General features: G+C 52.7%; 1 protein-coding gene across 8 annotated transcripts in view; it reads right to left on the bottom strand.

The window, feature by feature from the left end:
* PMFBP1 (polyamine modulated factor 1 binding protein 1) overlaps positions 1–19,451 on the bottom strand; it is a 2,317,386-nt gene that overhangs the window by 497,937 nt on the left and 1,799,998 nt on the right. For all 8 annotated transcript variants that reach the window (XM_078668626.1, XM_078668631.1, XM_078668625.1 and 5 more), the window contains one exon: positions 1,956–2,123. In XM_078668626.1, the coding sequence (XP_078524752.1) occupies positions 1,956–2,123 (168 nt within the window). The remainder of the gene's footprint in view (positions 1–1,955; positions 2,124–19,451) is intronic.

Below are 19,451 nucleotides of genomic sequence, written 5' to 3'. Positions count from 1 at the left end.
GGGTAAGAACCCCCAGGCTGATCTTGTGGGCGTGGAGTCGAAACGACGTCGAACTCCTCTTCGGGCTGGTGCACCGGAGTCGTACGACCTTCGGGCATCTGAGCCTCTCCCTCTCCAATCACCTCCTCCTCACCTTCATCCTCCCGACCTGAAGGATGGGATGGGTCCGGAGATGGAATAGCTTTCTGCTTCGGCGAACTCTGTGAATCCGCATGCGACGCCTCAACTTCGGCATCCTGTTCTTACGAAGCCGAAGATACTATCACCTTCTCGACCAGTTTCACCTGCGACTTCGGCTTGGAACCCGATTCCTTCCTTGATCGATGTCGGGATTCATGGGTTCTCTTTTTATGCTTCCTCTTTGAGGATCTTGAAGCATGGGCCGAAGACGAATCCGATCGCGACCTCGATCGAGACCTTGACTTCGAGCGTCAAGTTCGCGATCTTGATTTCTTTTTCTCTTTTCCTTCTTTAAACTTGGCAACAAGAAGTTTTGCCTCTCTTTCCCGTAGGGCTTTTGGTGTCATCTTCCTGCAGGATTGGCATTCTTCGACGTCGTGGTCGGAGCTCAGACACCACAAACAGCATTCATGTGGATCTGTGAAGGACATTATCTTGTTACATTCTCCACAGCATTAAACCCGGTCTTTTTCGAGGTCATGTCGAAAGAGTGAAGACAAAGAGACTAGAAAGAATAGCAAGTAACAAAGTTACAGCAAAGGCTACAGACGATCCCAGAAAACCGTTAGCGTCGACGACGCGGGAAAAAGGGAACTGATGTCATCACGCTGGCGTGGGCCTATTGTAGGCGTTGGTGACGTCAGCGCAGTCGCGAGCGATGCCGTGCCTCTATGACGTCCGGGTCCACGTTGGCGCGAAGCTACAAAAAGAATTTCCGAATGTTGCTGACGCAGGGGGATATTCACAAGGTGAGGAATCCACACGGCAGATGTATCTATCAGAATTTATCTTATGAGATGTTTTGTACTCTTTGTTTTGTATTATTTGCTATAACGTTTTCTTGAAGCGCAACTCTATCTGACAATGTTGTGCCATATTGTGCTGTATAAAAACAAATAAATCTAAATAATTGGGTCTGCTCAGGCTCAGTAAAAAAAACAAGTTAAATAGCACCAAAATGTCTTGCATTGTTGGGATCACAAAGCCATCCAAAAAGTTCCATCACAGTTAAAAGACTGAATCAAGCAACACTAAAGAGAATGTAATGCTCAACTACAAAGTCTGAAAAAGTGAACCGTCTCACAAATCCAGTTCAGGAACAAAGATCTTCAGACAGGTCTGGACAACGCCTAAGCATTCAAAAGACAGAAACTATCACCCAGCATTCGGGTTGTTGCAAGGTTTTCAGACTTTAAGTTTATTTTTATATAATAGAGACAAGACCACACGCTGAAACTTTCTACTGCACTCTAAACACATATGCAGAGCACTGACTTGCTTTGCTTACACCACTTGTGAATCCTCTACACAGCATTAACAGTCCTTTGGAGCACAACACAGCTGCACTGGGGTTGAGAATAGGGCATAAAGGACCTTCATATTTGGCAGAGCGTAAGCATAAGGAAACTCTGTGCCAAGTACTCAGGTTAGAAATGATGGGGATGCTCAGCTTGATTCCATGGCAATTTAATCAGTAGAATTGGAAATGTATAGAATAGCTCTTCAAGCTAGTGCAAAAACTGATCTGGGTTCATGAGCCTCTGAGTCATCTTATTATCAATTTAAGTCACTTATAAACAAACACATCAAAACATGAAGAAGTGAATAGGGCTGTCTGAATGTAAGAAGGATGTGTCATTCATACAGAGTTTGGAACATTGTCATTTTTTAGGATACATTGAGGCCCAAGTTGAAGTTTGGATTGAGTCTCACTGATGATTTACAGTACAAAAGTACACCTGAGGGTGATCCTGGAAAGTGCTTACTGTCCTCACCTCTTCTTCACTCTGTCGCTGAAAATCTTGCAGCTTCTTCAGTTCTCCACTGAGCCTCTTTATTCGCTCGTCATAAGCAGCATTCTCTTCCTGAAGCTGCGACCGTCTCTGCTGGCTACGCAGAAGCTCGCTTCGAAGGGTAGCAATCTCACGACTTTTGTCACCCAGCTGATGAAAATAAATGGTAGAAATTAACCTGCACACACTGTAACAATAAAATGTGGTTGATACAAAGCTAATAGTATGGATCCAAGACTTATGAGAGCAAGGGACAAAACAGTTCCTTCAGTGTATCTGCACAACCTAAAGCTAGGAGAGGACCAAGTACCAAGTGGGGGAAGGATCCTACATGTTGCCAGAATAAAAATAAGTTGGGCAACCTGCAGAAATAAATGTAATTGAACATAAGGCAAAGGGTATGGGTGAAGAAGTAATAAAATTGTACATCTCAAGATTACCAGTCAACAACAAATACAAATATAACAGTAAAAGTGCACTCCTTAGATGATACAATCATCCACAATATATTTCAAATGTGCAAATATCAAGATATGGTCCTATGTACAAGTAAAACCACTTAGTACTGGGGCCAATGTTTTGGGCTCATTAGACAAATCGTATGATTAGGGCAAAAAAAAATTTCAAGAAATTTATGCAACCACCTCTCTCCACCAAGAACAGCCATCACCCAATTTTCCATTCTCAGCAACAGGTATTTTTTTCTTACTTCGCTTTCAAGATCACTACAAGATAACCCCTGTTACATACTACTGATGGCCCACCTCTACTCTCTTAGACCACTAAGACTCTCTACCTGCTCTCTTCCTGGCACTCTTTATCCACTACTACATTACCCATTGGGGCTTACCCACTTTCCCAAATTTGTCTCCATCTGACTCGTTCAGCCCTTAAACTATCGCACAAGTTACTACTTGTGTAACGATATATCTGTAAGAGACATTAGTTAGTGATAGATTCCTGACCTTAGAATATCCCCAGGCGTCAGACTGGATCCGGAATTTTTTTTGCGTAACAATACCCCTGCGCGCCGGCAGGTGTCGTCCGCGGCTCCGCGTCCGTCGTTAGCGTCGGAATGACGTCGTCGGAGTACTTAGACGCCGCCCATGCGCGCTGACGTCAGTTCTGATACACAGCTTTTCCGCGCCAGATACGCAGAGCCATGATAGAACCAACACTGGTGCCATGAAATTAGGGCCCAGAAAGGGGATGACCTTAACCCTAGATATCGGTTCGCAGAACGGGGAGGATGGGTGGGTCGGTAAGGAATCTATCACTAACTAATGTCTCTTACAGATATATTGTTACACAAGTAGTAATTTGTGCATCTGAAAGAGACACGTTAGTGATAGATTCCTTACCTTAGAATAGATACCCCAGCAATACCAACCCCGGTGGTGGGTCTGCGAACCAATAATCACACCAGAAAGTCCTGGAGGACAGAACGGCCAAAGAAGCCATCCCTCCGGACTTGACTGTCCAGGCAGTAGTGTCTTGCAAACGTGTGCAGCAATGCCCAAGTAGCTGCCTGGCAAATGTCCTGCGAGGGCACTCCCCGGCCCAGGGCAGTGGTAGTCGCCGTGACCCGAGTGGAATGAGCCCTCAATCCAACAGGGGGCTCCTTCTTAGCCAAGGAGTAACATGCCTGGATACACAAGATGATCCACCGGGAGATGGTCCGCTTGTGCACCGCCTTTCCCTTCTTAGCGCCCACGTAACCAACAAAGAGTTGGTCACCCACCCGGAACTGGCATGTGCAATCCAAATAGTAAGAGAGCGCACGTTTTGGGTTCAGACGGTGGAGCCTCTCTTCCTCTTTCGAGGGATGCGGAGGCGGAAAGAAGGTGGGCAAAGTAATGGACTGCCCGATGTGGAAGGCCGTGACAACCTTGGGCAGGAAAGAAGGTCTTGTCCGTAACACAACCTTGTCCGGATGAACAGAGAGGAAAGGAGGTGTGGAAGAAAGAGCCTGGAGCTCACTCACTCTCCTGGCAGAGGTGATGGCAACCAGGAAAGCAGTCTTCAAAGTATGAAGACGGAGAGGACAGTTATGTAGCGGCTCAAAGGGAGCACACATTAGGTAAGTAAGAACAAGGTTCAAGTCCCACTGGAGCATCACGAAAGGAACAGGAGGGAACATGTGTGTGATGCCCTTTAGAAACCTATTTACAATAGAGGACTTGAACTAATAAGGCTGATCAGGTAGCCTTAAGAAGGCGGAAAGGGCAGAAAGGTACCCCTTGATAGTGCCCAGAGCAGAGCCCTGCTGGGCAAGAGAAAGAAGGAAGAGGAGAACCTCAGAAAGGGGTGCAGAGAGAGGGTCCACAGCCTTTGCTGTGCACCATGCCACAAATCTGTTCCACCTGCAGGCGTATACCGACTTTGTGGAGGGACGCCTGGCTGCCAAAATGACATTACAGACTTCAGGAGGCAAGTCAAATGGCCTCAACTGCCCACCGCTCAATCTCCAAGCTTGTAGGTGGAGACTGGACAGGTTTGGGTGGAGGACCGTCCCCTGCTGCTGCGACAGAAGGTCCTCCCGAAGAGGCAGACGAATCAGGGGACCGACTGACTTGCTGAGTAGCTCGGGATACCAGTATCTTCGTGCCCAGTCCGGAGCCACAAGGATAACCTGGGCCCGGTCGCGCCTGATCTTCTTCAGCACTCTGGGCAGAAGTGGTATAGGCGAAAAGGCGTACAATAGACCGCAACTCCACTCGCGACGAAAAGCATCTCCGAGCGAGAGCCGCCTTGGAAATTCCAACGCGCAGAACTGATGACATTGCGCATTCTCTTCGGTGGCGAATAGATCTAACCAAGGCTCTCCCCACTGCTGAAAGAGGCCTTGCGCCACGTCCGAGCTCAGACACCATTCGTGATCCATCATGCACCGACGGCTGAGTTCGTCCGCCCTGGCATTCAGAGAACCTGCCAGGTGTTGAACCACCAGGGTCACGCCCTGACGTTCCAGCCACTGCCAGAGGCGCAGAGCCTCCTGGCATAGGGTCCACGACCCCACCCCGCCCTGTTTGTTGCAGTACCACATGGCGGTGGTGTTGTCCGTGAACACCTGCACTACACTTCCCCGGACAGAGGGGAGGAATGCCTTCAGTGCTAGACGGATCGCCCGCAGCTCCAAAAGTTGATATGGAGCCGGGACTCCGCCGGAGACCAGAGGCCTCTGATCTCCGCCTCTCCCATGTGGCCACCCCAGCCCTGGAGGGACGCGTCCGTCACAACCACGTGCTCCGGGTGGGGTAGGGAGAGGGATCTGCCACTGACCCAATCGCGGTCCGTGAGCCACCACTGCAACTGTCTTGCAGTGCCCTCCGAGATCAAGACATGATCGGACAAGTTGCCCTGATGCTGGGCCCACTGAAACTTCAGGTCCCACTGCATAGTCCTCATCCGCCATCGGGTGTGATGCACCAGAAGGACGCAGGAGGCCATCAGCCCCAGAAGCCGCAGCATCAACCTGACCGAGACCCGGGATAAAGGCTGAAAGATCGGAATCAGAGCCTGAATATCCCGAACCCGCTGTTCGGGAGGGTAAACCCAAAACTGCGCCGAGTTTAGAACCGCTCCGATGAAGAGGAGCTTCTGAGAGGGACACAGGTGCGACTTCGGCACATTGATGGCGAACCCCAGCAAGTGCAGGAGGTCGGCCGTAGTCTGGAGGTGGCTGATGACTGTCTGGGGCGAGCCCGCCTTCAACAACCAGTCGTCAAGGTAGGGGTAGACTGACACCCCTAACCTGCGCAGATGAGCTGCGACCACCGCCATCACCTTCGTGAACACCGTGGGGCGCTGGTAAGGCCGAAGGGGAGCACGGTAAACTGAAAGTGCTCGTGGCCTACCGTGAACCGCAGGTAACGCCGGTGGGCTAGCAGGACGGGGATGTGAAAATAAGCGTCCTGCAAGTCAACGCTACCATCCAGTCTCCGGGGTCCAGGGCAGCTAAGACCTGAGCCAAAGTCAGCATCTTGAACTTCTCCTTCCGGAGGAAGCCGTTGACGTTCCGTAGGTCCAAGATAGGGCGTAAGCCCCTTTGCCCTTCTTGGGTACCAGAAAGTAGGGGGAGTAACAACCACACCCTACTTCTGGCCCAGGAACGCGCTCGATGGCCCCCTTGGCCAAGAGGGCCGTGACTTCCTCTTGCAGAAGTTGCAAGTGATCCCCCGACATGCGGTGGAATTGCCGTGGCATGGCTGGAGGGGTCGCCTCGAAGGGGAGGGAGTAGCCCCTTCGGACGATTTGCAGCACCCACCTGTCCGACGTGACAGTGCGCCAGTGGAAGAGGTGATTGCGAACCCTGCCCCCCATTGGCGTCACATGGGCCTGAAAACACGGACTAGGAAGGTTTTGAGGCAGGTGCTGCGGAGGGAGGTGTGGACTGGCCTCGCCGTTGACCCCGACCGCCACCACGGCGGTTCCCACGGCCGCTGTTGGACATTCTGCGGTGCGTGGGTGGCAGCAAGGTGTGGGGGCGCTCCTTCCGTGGCCACGAAAGGAGCGAAAGGCACCCGATTGCTAGCGTGTGTCCGAGAGGCCCAAGGACTTGGCCGTAGCCCTGGAGTCCTTAAAACGCTCAAGCGCATGGTCTGCCTTGTCGCCAAAGAGGCGACAGCCATCGAACGGCATGTCCAGAAGAGTGGCCTGGACATCGGCCGAAAAGTTGGCAGACCTCAACCAGGCGTGGCGTCGAACCGCCACCGTCGTTGCCATAGCCCTGGCCCAGTGAGTCCGTGGTATCCAGCCCACACCGGATGGAATATCGCGCTGGATCTCGGCCCTCCACAAGGGCTTGGGCAAGTTTAGCCCGGACCTCCTCCGGACATTATGGCAGCACGTCCGCGACCGTGTCCCACCGGGTGTGGGTGTAGCGGCCCAAGAGACATGCGGTATTGACAGACCGCAGCTATAAACTCAGGGACGAGAACACTTTCTTCCCGAATTGTTCATATCTCTTGGATTCCCGATCGGGCGGAGCCGTCGAGAATATGGTCTGGGAAGTGGAGGCCTGGATAACCAGGCTCTCGGGGGTAGGATGGGTGGACAAAAAGCAAGGGTCGCCCGGAGCCGGGCGGTAGCGTCTGGCCACGTTCCTATCCACAGGCGGACCTGTGGCGGGCTTGGACCAAGTGCCCACAAGAACGTCACACAAGGCTTCATTAAACGGCAGCAGAGGCTCACTGGATCTTGCCTGCGGTTTAAGGACCTCAGTGAGGAGGTTAGTCCTCACGGCCGCGACGGGAAGCTCAAGGTTTAAGGCCTTGGCCGCCCTCGTCAACACTACATTGTAAGCAGCCCCCTCCTCTGTAGCCACGGTGGGAGGGGAGACAAATCCAGTGTCTGGCAAAGTGTCAATACCACTGGCCTCCCCAAGCTCATATGTCCAGTCCTCTTGAGACTGACACTCCTGTGCCAGAGGGTCCACAGACCCCTCCCAGCCCTCGTCACCCGCCTCCTGTAAAACAGGGTCAACAGACGGGGCTTCCTCATGGAAATAAAAATCTCCAAAGGCAGTCGGAAGCGGCGCCCAGCGGCGCCGCTCCGGCGCCCGAGTCGGACCGAAGGGAAGAATGGGGACGGCGTCCACAGTGGGCGCCAAGGGTGACACCCGCGGGGCCGGCACCGGTGAGGTCGACCGGCGACGACCCGGATCCGGAAGCGGATCCGGTGAGGTCCTGCGGCGCCGGACGGTGTCGGGGACGAAGCACCCGACCCGCTAGGGCCTCCAGCCAGGACCGTTGGGCCCGGAGGCGCCACGGGACCCGGCTGAGAAGGGAGGGACCTCATAGCCATGAGATACCGCTCGACCTCCGCAGGCGACGCGCCGTGCTCAGGGACCCGAAGGTTTGGGGCAGGCGGCGACGCTTGCGACTCCGTCGGAGCCGCGTGGGTGGTGTCACCCGAACCCCCGGCCGCATCGTACGAGGGTGGGTCGAAGGAACGATGACGTCTCTTCGACCTCTCATGCCTCTTACCTGAGGACTTGGATCCTGACGACCGATGACTCTGACCCGCGCCCGGTCCCTCGACCTCCCGTGGGACCGGGACCTGGAACGGCGCGGGCCGACTGCCGGAGCTCGAGTCGCTTGCGGGACCGCTCCCGCCTAGCTTTAGACGTCAGGGCCCGGCAGTCGGAGCAGGTGCAGTCGTTGTGGCCGAGGCCTAAACACTTCAGGCACCGGCGATGGGGGTCCGTAACCGACATCAGTCGGTCACACTTCGAACAGGGTTTGAACCCGGGCATCCCTACCGGCACCGTTGGAGTCGAAGACTCGAGTAGAGAAATTATCAAAAAGATCAAAAAGTTTAGTAAAAAAATGACTAAGGGGCAGAGCATCTCCGGATCTGCGCTAGCTGGCTCGGACAAAAGAAGAACTGACCTCAGCGCGCATGGGCGACGTCTTAGTACTCCGACGAGGTCATTCCGGCGCTAACGACGCCGACGACGGACGCGGAGCCGCGGACGACGCCTGCCGGCACGGAGGGGTATTGCTACGTAAAAAAAATTCCGGATCCAGTCTGACGCCTGGGGATATTCTAAGGTAAGGAATCTATCACTAACGTGTCTCTTTCAGATACAACTTTTACTCACTGTAGGAGAGTAGGGTCTGCTTCCTATGGTCACCCCCACTTTTTGCTGTGATTTTCTGGTTTTTTGACTTTAGTGTGGCTGTGGGCCTGCTAATCAGACCCACAGCCCAGCTGTTCTCTCTCTAAATTGATACCATGTACTTTAGGTACATACCTGATTGGGTATTGGGTCACCTCTGTGAGCCCCTGTATAGTGTACCATAGGTACTTTTTAGTAAAACAAGAACTCAGCACCGGGTTTTGTGCATGCTTCCAATCATCAACTGGACGTTAGACAATTGTATAATTTATACCAAAAAATTGTAACATGATGTATCATTTCACGTTCTTTTTTATTACAAATTTTTTAAAAATATTTTTTCATAAATTCATTCTTTTTTCCAATGTGTAAATTTCAAATAAATAATTCTACCTACAATTGTTCTCTTGCAAATACATAACATTTAAATATAAAAATGATACAAATTACATGAGGTTACAATACAGTAGTACATGTTTGTATACAGAACCAAAATTCCATTCAACACGTTTCGGATATGCCTTCCTCAGGAATTCTGTATATTTCTCATGAGCGTTAACTGTATTAGTTTCTGAATAAACGCACCCAAACGCACAAGTTACTACTTGTGTAACGATATATCTGTAAGAGACATTAGTTAGTATTAGATTCCTTACCTTAGAATATCCCCAGGCGTCAGACTGGATCCGGAAATTTTTGCGTAGCAGTACCCTTGCGCGTCGGTAGGCGTCGTCTGCGGCTCCGCGTCCGTCGTCGGCGTCGTGGGCGCCGTGATGACGTCGTCGGAGTACTTAGACGCCGCCTCCGCGTGCTGACGTCAGTTCTAAGTACTTGTAGAAATTACAATGGTTTTGATGGCCTCAACGAGGTCCTGAGGGAAGTATTGCAAATTATGAAGTTAATTCATAAAATTAAATCTGGAAGAAGGTCTCGGTAGAATACCATATAGGTCAATTTTATTACAGTTTAAACAAAGAATATATACACAAAATTAGCAATAACGATAATGAATTTCTTATCAGGTGCTCACATATGTGACAAAAAGTGCTCAAAGTGACTTTAGTGAATATAATAAAAAGCATTTATATACATTTATATACAAAGATGTCACCACAAGGGTATTCCCACACAAATTATATACAGTAAAAAAAGGGGGAGTTTTCCTTGAGTTTGTCGACGGCGTTTCGATCTAATTTGATTTAGATCATCATCAGAACGTGAGCTTCCCTGAAATTCGAGAGTTATCACTTTGGTTCCTAGGCGGCAAGCAAATTAATTGGGCCGATGTCGTGAAAAGTACCTTTACGTAATTTGTGCAGTAAGCGCCAGAGATTGCACAGTCTAATGTTGTTTGTATTTAGGGTCTTCGATTCCAAAACGTTATCTCTTCACGTTTAAGAGTAGAGGAGCCCGTTTATTCCCAGGGCCAGGTATAGTTTCCGTGGCAGGAAATTGTTTACTGGATGTGAGAATTCAATTTGCTCGCATCAGTTGCTCAAGGGCTTCGTCAAAACGGGAAATAGTTTCAGCTATCTGGCGTTCTTTCGAGCCGGCTCGAAAGAACGCCAGATAGCTGAAACTATTTGTGGTGCCGGAGGGGACAGAACTTAGCGGTGTTTAACTCCCGTTTTGACGAAGCCCTTGAGCAACTGATGCGAGCAAATTGAATTCTCACATCCAGTAAACAATTTCCTGCCACGGAAACTATACCTGGCCCTGGGAATAAACGGGCTCCTCTACTCTTAAACGTGAAGAGATAACGTTTTGGAATCGAAGACCCTAAATACAAACAACATTAGACTGTGCAATCTCTGGCGCTTACTGCACAAATTACGTAAAGGTACTTTTCACGACATCGGCCCAATTAATTTGCTTGCCGCCTAGGAACCAAAGTGATAACTCTCGAATTTCAGGGAAGCTCACGTCCTGATGATGATCTAAATCAAATTAGATCGAAACGCCGTCGACAAACTCAAGGAAAACTCCCCCTTTTTTTACTGTATATAATTTGTGTGGGAATACCCTTGTGGTGACATCTTTGTATATAAATGTATATAAATGTTTTATTATATTCACTAAAGTCACTTTGAGCACTTTTTGTCACATATGTGAGCACCTGATAAGAAATTCATTATCGTTATTGCTAATTTTGTGTATATATTCTTTGTTTAAACTGTAATCAAATTGACCTATATGGTATTCTACCGAGACCTTCTTCCAGATTTAATTTTATGAATTAACTTCATAATTTGCAACACTTCCCTCAGGACCTCGTTGAGGCCATCAAAACCATTGTAATTTCTACAAGTACTTTCAACCCCAGGTTTTACTAATGGGGTACCCTTGTCCTCTTTAAAAAGACGTCAGTTCTAAGACACAGCTTTTCCGCGCCAGAAACGCAGAGCCATGTTAAAAACCAACACTGGTGCCATTGAAACTAGGGCTCTGAAAGGGGACAACCCTAACCCTAGATATTGGTTCGCAGAACGGGGAGGATGGGTGGGTCGGTAAGGAATCTAATACTAACTAATGTCTCTTACAGATATATCGTTACACAAGTAGTAACTTGTGCATCTGAAAGAGACACGTTAGTATTAGATTCCTTACCTTAGAATAGATACCCCAGCAATACCAACCCCGGTGGTGGGTCTGCGAACCAATAATCACACCAGAAAATCCTGGAGGACGGAACGGCCAAAGAAGCCATCCCTCAGGACTTGGCTGTCCAGGAAGTAGTGTCTTGCAAACGTGTGCAGCGATGCCCACGTAGCCACCTGACAGATGTCTTGTAAGGGCACACCCCTGCCCAGGGCAGTGGTAGTCGCCGTGGCTCGGGTAGAATGAGCCCGCAATCCAGCAGGAGGCTCCTTCCGAGCCAAGGAGTAGCATGCCTGGATACACAGGATGATCCACCGGGAGATGGTCCTCTTGTGCACCGCTTTCCCCTTCTTCGCGCCCACGTAACCAACAAAGAGTTGGTCATCCACCCGAAACTGGCGTGTGCGATCCAAGTAGAATGAGAGCGCATGTTTTGGGTCCAGACGGTGGAGCCGCTCTTCCTCTTTAGAGGGATGCGGTGGCGGGAAGAAGGTTGGCAAGGTGATAGACTGCCCGATGTGGAAGGCCGTGACAACCTTGGGCAGGAAAGAAGGTTTGGTACGCAGCACCACTTTGTCCGGATGGACAGAAAGGAAAGGTGGAGTACAAGAAAGGGCCTGGAGCTCACTCACTCTCCTGGCAGAGGTGATGGCAACCAGGAAAGCAGTCTTCAAAGTCAGAAGGCGAAGAGGACAGTTGTGAAGTGGCTCAAAGGGAGCGCACATCAGAAATGTAAGAACCAGGTTCAAGTCCCACTGAGGCATCACAAACGGAACAGGAGGAAACGTGTGTGTGATGCCCTTAAGAAATCTATTAACAATAGGGGACTTGTACAAAGAAGGTTGATCAGGCAGCCTGAGAAAGGCTGAAAGGGCAGAAAGGTAGCCCTTGATAGTGCCCAGAGCAGAGCCCTGCTGGGCAAGAGAAAGAAGGAAGAGAAGGACTTCAGAAAGAGGGGCATTGAGGGGTTCCACAGCCTTTGCTGTGCACCATGCCACAAATCTGTTCCACCTGCAGGCGTATACCGACTTTGTGGAGGGACGCCTGGCTGCCAGAATGATGTTACAAACTTCAGGAGGCAAGTCAAATGGCCTCAACTGTCGCCGCTCAATCTCCAAGCATGGAGGTGGAGACTGGACAGGTTCGGGTGGAGGACCGACCCCTGCTGCTGCGACAGAAGGTCCTCCTGAAGAGGCAGACGAACCGGGGGATCGACTGACAGACTGAGTAGCTCTGGATACCAGTACCTTTGCGCCCAGTCCGGAGCCACAAGGATGACTTGGGCCCGGTCGCGCTTGATCTTCTTCAGCACTCTGGGCAGAAGTGGTATAGGCGGAAAGGCGTACAACAGACCGCAACTCCACTCGCGACGAAAAGCGTCTCCGAGCGAGTGCCGCCTTGGAAATTCCAACGCGCAGAACTGATGACATTGCGCGTTCTGTTCGGTGGCGAATAGATCTAACCAAGGCTCTCCCCATCGCTGAAAGAGGCCTTGCGCCACGTCCGAGTTCAGACGCCATTTGTGATCCATCATGCACCGACGACTGAGCTCGTCCGCCCTGGCGTTCAGAGAACCTGCCAGGTGTTGAGCCACCAGGGTCATGCCCTGGCGTTCCAGCCATTGCCAAAGGCGAAGAGCCTCTTGACAAAGGATCCACGACCCCACCCCGCCTTGTTTGTTGCAGTACCACATGGCGGTGGTGTTGTCCGTGAATACCTGCACTACACTCCCCCGGACAGAGGGGAGGAATGCCTTCAGTGCCAGACGAATCGCCCGGAGCTCCAACAGGTTGATGTGGAGCCGGGTCTCCGCCGGACACCAGAGGCCTCTGATCTCCGCCTCTCCCAAGTGGCCTCCCCAGCCCTGGAGGGACGCGTCCGTCACAACTACATGCTCCGGTTGGGGAAGGGAGAGTGATCTGCCGCTGACCTAATCGCGGTCCGTAAGCCACCACTGCAGCTGTCTCGCAGTGCCCTCCGAGATCAGGACGTGGTCGGATAGGTTGCCCTGATGCTGGGCCCACTGAAACTTCAGGTCCCACTGCAGAGCCCGCATCCGCCACCTGGCGTGATGCACCAGTAGGATGCAAGAGGCCATCAGCCCCAGAAGCCGCAGCGTCAACCTGACCGAAACCCGGGATAACGGCTGAAAGATGGGAATCAGAGCCTGAATATCCCGGACCCGCTGTTCGGGTGAATAAACCCGAAACCGCGCCGAGTCCAGAACCGCTCCGATGAAGAGGAGCTTCTGAGAGGGGCACAGGTGTGACTTCGGCACATTGATGGAGAACCCCAGCTGGTGCAGGAGGTCCGCCGTCGTCTGGAGGTGGCTGACGACTGTCTGGGGCGAGCCCGCCTTCAACAGCCAGTCGTCGAGGTAGGGGAAGACTGAAACCCCTAACCTGCGCAGATGAGCTGCGACCACCGCCATCACCTTTATGAACACCCGTGGGGCGCTGGTAAGGCCGAAGGGGAGCACGATAAATTGAAAGTGCTCGTGGCCCACCATGAACCGCAGGTAGCGCCGGTGGGCAGGCAGGACGGGGATATGAAAGTAAGCGTCCTGCAAGTCCAATGCTACCATCCAGTCTCCTGGGTCCAGGGCAGCCAGAACCTGAGCCAGTGTCAGCATCTTGAACTTCTCCTTCCGGAGGAAGCCGTTGACGTTCCTTAGGTCCAAGATAGGGCGTAGGCCCCCTTTGCCCTTCTTGGGTACCAGAAAGTAGTGGGAGTAGCAACCACACCCTACTTCTGGCCCAGGAACGCGCTCGATGGCCCCCTTGGCCAAGAGGGCCGTAATTTCCTCCTGCAGAAGTCGCAAATGATCCCCCGATACACGGTGGTTCTGCGGTGGCATGGCTGGAGGAGTCGCCACGAAGGGGAGGGAGTAGCCCCTTCGGACGATTTGCAGCACCCACCTGTCCGATGTGACAGTGCGCCAGTGGAGGTGGTGATGGCGAACCCTGCCCCCCACTGGCGTCACATGGGCCTGAAAGCACGGACTAGGAGTCCTTAAAGCGCTCAAGAGCATGGTCTGCCTTGTCGCCAAAGAGGCGATGGACATCGTACGGCATGTCCATGAGCGTGCTCTGGACATCTGCCGAGAAGTTGGCGGACCTCAGCCAGGCGTGGCGTCTGACCGCCACCGTGGTTGCCATCGCTCTACCTAGCGAGTCGGTGGTATCCAGCCCACACCTGATGGAATACTTGGCTGCATCCCGGCCCTCCACAAGGGCTTGGCCGAGTTTGGCCCGTACCTCCAACGGACACTCTGGCAGCACTTCCGCGACCTTATCCCACACAGAGTGGGTGTAACGTCCCAAGAGGCAGGCGGTGTTGGAAGACCGCAGGCCTAGACTAAGGGATGAGAAGATCTTCTTCCTATACTGGTCATACCTCTTGGATTCCCTGTCCGGCGGGGCCGACGGGAATGCGGTCTGGGAATTAGAGGCCTGGATGACCAGGCTCTCGGGGGTAGGGTGGGAGAACAGGAAACATGGGTCGCCCGGGGCTGGGCGGTGGCGTCTGGCCACGTTCCTATCTACGGGCGAACCCGTAGCGGGCTTGGACCAAGTGCCCAGAAGAACGTCAGTCAAGGCCTCATTAAAGGGCAGCAGAGGCTCAGCCGAGCTTGACTGCGGTTTAAGGACCTCAGTGAGGAGGTAAGTCCTCACGGCCGCGACGGGGAGCTCAAGGCCCAAGGCCTTGGCAGCCCTCATCATCACCACACTATATGTTGCCCCCTCCTCCGAAGCCACGGTAGGAGGGGAGACAAAACCAGTGTCTGGAGAGGTGTCCAGGCCACTGGCCTCCCCAAGGTCTCCTGTCCAGTCCTCATGAGACTGACACTCCCTGGTCAGAGGGTCCTCAGACCCCTCCCAGTCCTCTTCATCACCCATCTCCTGAAACTCAGGGTTCTCAGCTAATGGGGCCTGTTCGTAGAAGTGAAACTCCCCAAACGACGTCTGGAGCGGCGCCCAACGAGGCCGTCCCGGCGCCAGAACAGGAACGAAGGTGGAACCGGGGACGGCGCCGCCCGAGGACGGCGCCGGAGGCGACACCTGAGGGTCCGACGCTGGGGAGGTCGTAAGGTCCACCGGCGACGAACCTGATCCCGAAGGAGGTCCAGCGGCGTCCTGGGGCGGCGCTGGAACAACTGAACCCCTCGGCGGGGGGCCGAAGCACCCGACGGCGTCGGGGCAGATCCCCCCCGACCCGCTAGGGGTCCCAGACGGGTCCGCTGGGCCCGAAGGCGCCGCGGAGCCCGTCGGAGGAGAGAGTTTCCTCATGGCCATGAGGAAGCGCTCGATCTCCTCCAGCGTCGCGTTGAGCCCAGGGACAGTAGGGTATGGGGCTGGACGCGGCGCCCGCGACTCAAGCGGAGCCGCGTGGGCGGTGTCACCCGAACCCCCGGCCGCATCGCGTGAGCGTCGGGGGGAGTCCGAGGAGCGATGATGCCGCTTGGACTTCTTGTGCCGCTTACCTGACGACGACTTCGACCCGGAGGAGTGCGGCCTACCCTCGGAACTGTGATGGCTCCGAGCCCGCGACCTGTCCCTCGACCTCCCATGGGATCGGGACCTCTCGCGGCGCGGGGCTGACTCCCGGAGTTCGAGCCGCCTGCGGGACCGCTCCCGTCTGGCCTTCGAAGAGAGGGCCCGGCAGTCGGAGCAGGCCTTGTCGTCGTGGTCGACGCCGAGACAAGATAAACACACGCGGTGAGGATCCGTGACCGACATCAGGCGGTCGCAATCATCACAGTGCTTAAACCCGGGCATCCCTACGGCACTGTTGGAGTCAAAGACTCGAAAAAGGATCAAAAATGATCAAAAAGGGTTAGTCAAAAAAAAGTTTAGGGTTACTGCTTTTTCCAGATCTGCGCTTGCTGGCGCGGAAAAAGGAAGAACTGACGTCAGCACGCGGAGGCGGCGTCTAAGTACTCCGACGACGTCATCACGGCGCCCACGACGCCGACGACGGACGCGGAGCCGCAGACGAAGCCTACCGACGCGCAAGGGTACTGCTACGCAAAAATTTCCCGATCCAGTCTGACGCCTGGGGATATTCTAAGGTAAGGAACCTAATACTAACGTGTCTCTTTCAGATGTAGGCTGTTTAAAAGGCACGAGATGACTTCAACAGAAAGTGCGTACTTCCTAGGAGTTAGTATTCTGGCCTCAACGCTATGGGACGAGATATTTCGGGATTCTTTTGCTGTCTTTATTTTCATTAGTTTTTTTCCTTGCCTTTAGCACGGATTGACCTTCTTGGCTCGTACTTCTGTTTATACGGCTTCTCTGATCACCTCTAGGGCATGCGTGATTCTTGGTATTTTCAATATCTCTGCAAAAAGACTCCCCTACGTATGACCTCATAGGTACCCAGGGCATAGGTGCATCCAAGGCCTACCAGGGACTGCAGCATGTATTATTCCACTCCTTGCTGGCCATCCAAACTGACACCACAGGCTGATCACTCAGCCTGGGCAAGGTAGTGTAATCACCCCTTGCTTAGATATAGTATACCTATATCTACCCTTATAAATAGACACATATGTACCTATAACTCACTCCTATGGCAGGCCTTAACAATCCTGGAGGCAGAGTGCTTGGTTTTATGTGAGAGGGTTGTAGGAGAGTGGGGTCTGCAAACCTATGGTCACCCCAGATTTGTGCTTTTTGCTTCACTGGTTTACGACTTTCCCTGGCTGTGGGCCTGCTAATCAGACCCACAGCCTAGCTGTTCTCTCTCTAAATTGACATCCATGTACTTTAGGTGCATTTACCAATTGGTACTGGGCCACCTCATCAGTCCCTGTACCCAGGGCATAGGTGTACCCAGGGCCTACCAGGGGCTGAAGCATGTATTATGCCACCCCTGGCTGGCCATCTAAATCTGACACAACTGGCTGCATGACAGCTGGGGCAAGGTGGTGTAAACACCCTTTGCTGTAGATATAGTATACCTATATCTAACCCTAAAATGGACACATATATTCCTATCAGTCACTCCTATGGAAGGCCTTATCAATCCTGAAGGCAGAGTGCTTGGAAGTATGTGAGATGGTGCTCTGGCATGAGCTGAGCCCGTTTGCAGCTTGCGGAACCAAGTCCTAATAGCTGTTCCATGATAACGCTATACCATATACTCTTAAGTGCATTATCAACCTCGCGGTTAAATGCTAACTCTGGTATAACATTATCAAAACATGTCGAGTAAGGTGTCAAACGATTTGGAATACTACCCCCTCGCCAATTCTGGCGACGGGGGTAGCATTCCACCCTTCTAGAGGGACACGACATGTATGTAACTGTGAACCCCGGTTAAAGTTAACTCGAGCCTCAGCATCACAAAATGGATGCTGCCACCACAGACACTGGTTTGACCTCCTGCTGCTGGGAGTCCTTCCAGCGAGGATGGCTTGGACAAAGGGTTTCCTGCCTTGGGAGGTGCTAGCACCACCCCAGACAGGATTTTGTGTATTGAGGTAGGGAGGCCTGAAAGGAATGAGACATGCCTGGGGCACACAAGGTGTCCTGTGCATACACCGGTTCAAACCAGTTGCTGGGGCATCCCTTCCCCAGCTCTGGCGGGAAACCGGACAAAGGATAGGGGGTGTAACCACCCCCCTTCCTGGTCCCACCCAGGGGAGGGCCCTAGTCAGTAGTGCAGCCCCCTTTAGGAGAATAAAGGTAGGAGCTGGTCCCATTCCAGATTAGATTATCCTGAACTATTCAACAAGAAGAAACTCTGGCCTTCGACGTTCTGCTCCACAGAAGACTGAAGAAGCTCCCTTGTGGACAAGGAGTGTCCACCCTGCAACTGCAGGCACCATCAAGCGTCCAGCGGCTTCACTTTGTCGTCTTCCATCGAGGATCCAGACTTCAGAGCCCGACGAGACCCGGATTCCCAGACCTCTCCGACCTCAACTCACATCTGCAGCAAAGCTGAGACCCGTGGGTGCGACGAGACACGTGGGACCGGCCATCTTGAACGAACCTGCACTTCGCTTCCAGCACGACTCCCGAGGTAAACTCGACCAAGTGCTTTGGGGACTGAGAAGCCCCAGCCCCGAGCAGCCCCTGCACCGAAGATCAGCCCTCCAGCAACCACGAGATCTGCGTGGGGCCCTTCTGCTTGTTTGCTGCTCGACGCATTGTCTGGTCACTTGCCGGCTGGCTAGTGGCCTCCTAGACGACGAACCTTTGAATCTTTGCTGCTGGTCTGGTTGCTCCAGACTGGCCCTTGCTCCCTTCCAAAAGAGGGGCACCCCGGACTCTCCTAGTCCACACCAGACGCTTTCTTCACTCACCGTGTGGGTTGCCTTTGCCAAGGCCTGTTGAGTCCAATCCCGGATCCAACACCGCCGACAGCGAGAGCCTGCGTGGAACAGCTCGTGCCACCATCCTGGTCGTCGAAGACACCTCCTGGTCCACGTGGCTGCAGAGTCAAGCGTCCACTCTTCACCTGAACGCGACGTCGACATCTGGTTCCTTCCTGGTTCCACTCCAGTCACTGGCTAGTGACTGTGAACATTGTCCCCTCTGCTTTCAGGTCTCCTTCTTCACCAATCCACCCTTGGATTGCACCGGACATCTTCCTCCTGGTCGCCTGCAGCATCTTTTCTATCAGGCTCTATAGACTTCAACGCGAGAACCCGACGCACTTTGACACCTGTGCACCCGCAGTCCGTGGGTGAGGTAACAAGAGCATTTCGGTGCTCAAGGGTAGTTTAACTGTCCTAGTGTCCAGTTCCACAGTCGTTGTTGTCCTATCTAGTCAGGATTGTCCGTACTCACCTTTAACTTGAACTGTACTGTCCATAGACGTTGTTACGCATCTCACGTGTGAGTTCACACTCTGCACACGCGTTCCGTGGGCCTCCTATTACTTACCTGAAGTTAGTGTAGCGTGGTCCCATCGATCCTACAGCCTCTGGACAGCTCCATTCCTTTTATCGACTTTCACATTCCACTTACTTAGTATATGGTTTGTCGTGCCCCTAGGGCACCATTGTAATTTTGTGCAACTTGTAGTATTTTTCGTAAGAGATTGTCATGTGCTTAGCCCTCTGGCCTCATAAAGAGTTCAGAGGTGTTGTTATTAATAAATAGACTGTTTATTTTCATAACAACCTGTGTGGTGTCCTTTCATCTGGTATTCAAGGGGTTATATTGTGGTAAAGCAGCTGGCTTCACATGCCAAAAGAGTTTAGCCTAAGACTGCTTTGTCCATGCTACTATTAGGATAGCTGGTCT

The sequence above is a fragment of the Lissotriton helveticus genome, chromosome 12 (assembly GCF_964261635.1).
Source record: "Lissotriton helveticus chromosome 12, aLisHel1.1, whole genome shotgun sequence".
Taxonomy (NCBI): domain Eukaryota; kingdom Metazoa; phylum Chordata; class Amphibia; order Caudata; family Salamandridae; genus Lissotriton; species Lissotriton helveticus.
The sequence above is the reverse complement of the archived record's forward strand: the minus strand, read 5'-3'. Positions and strand labels throughout refer to the sequence as shown.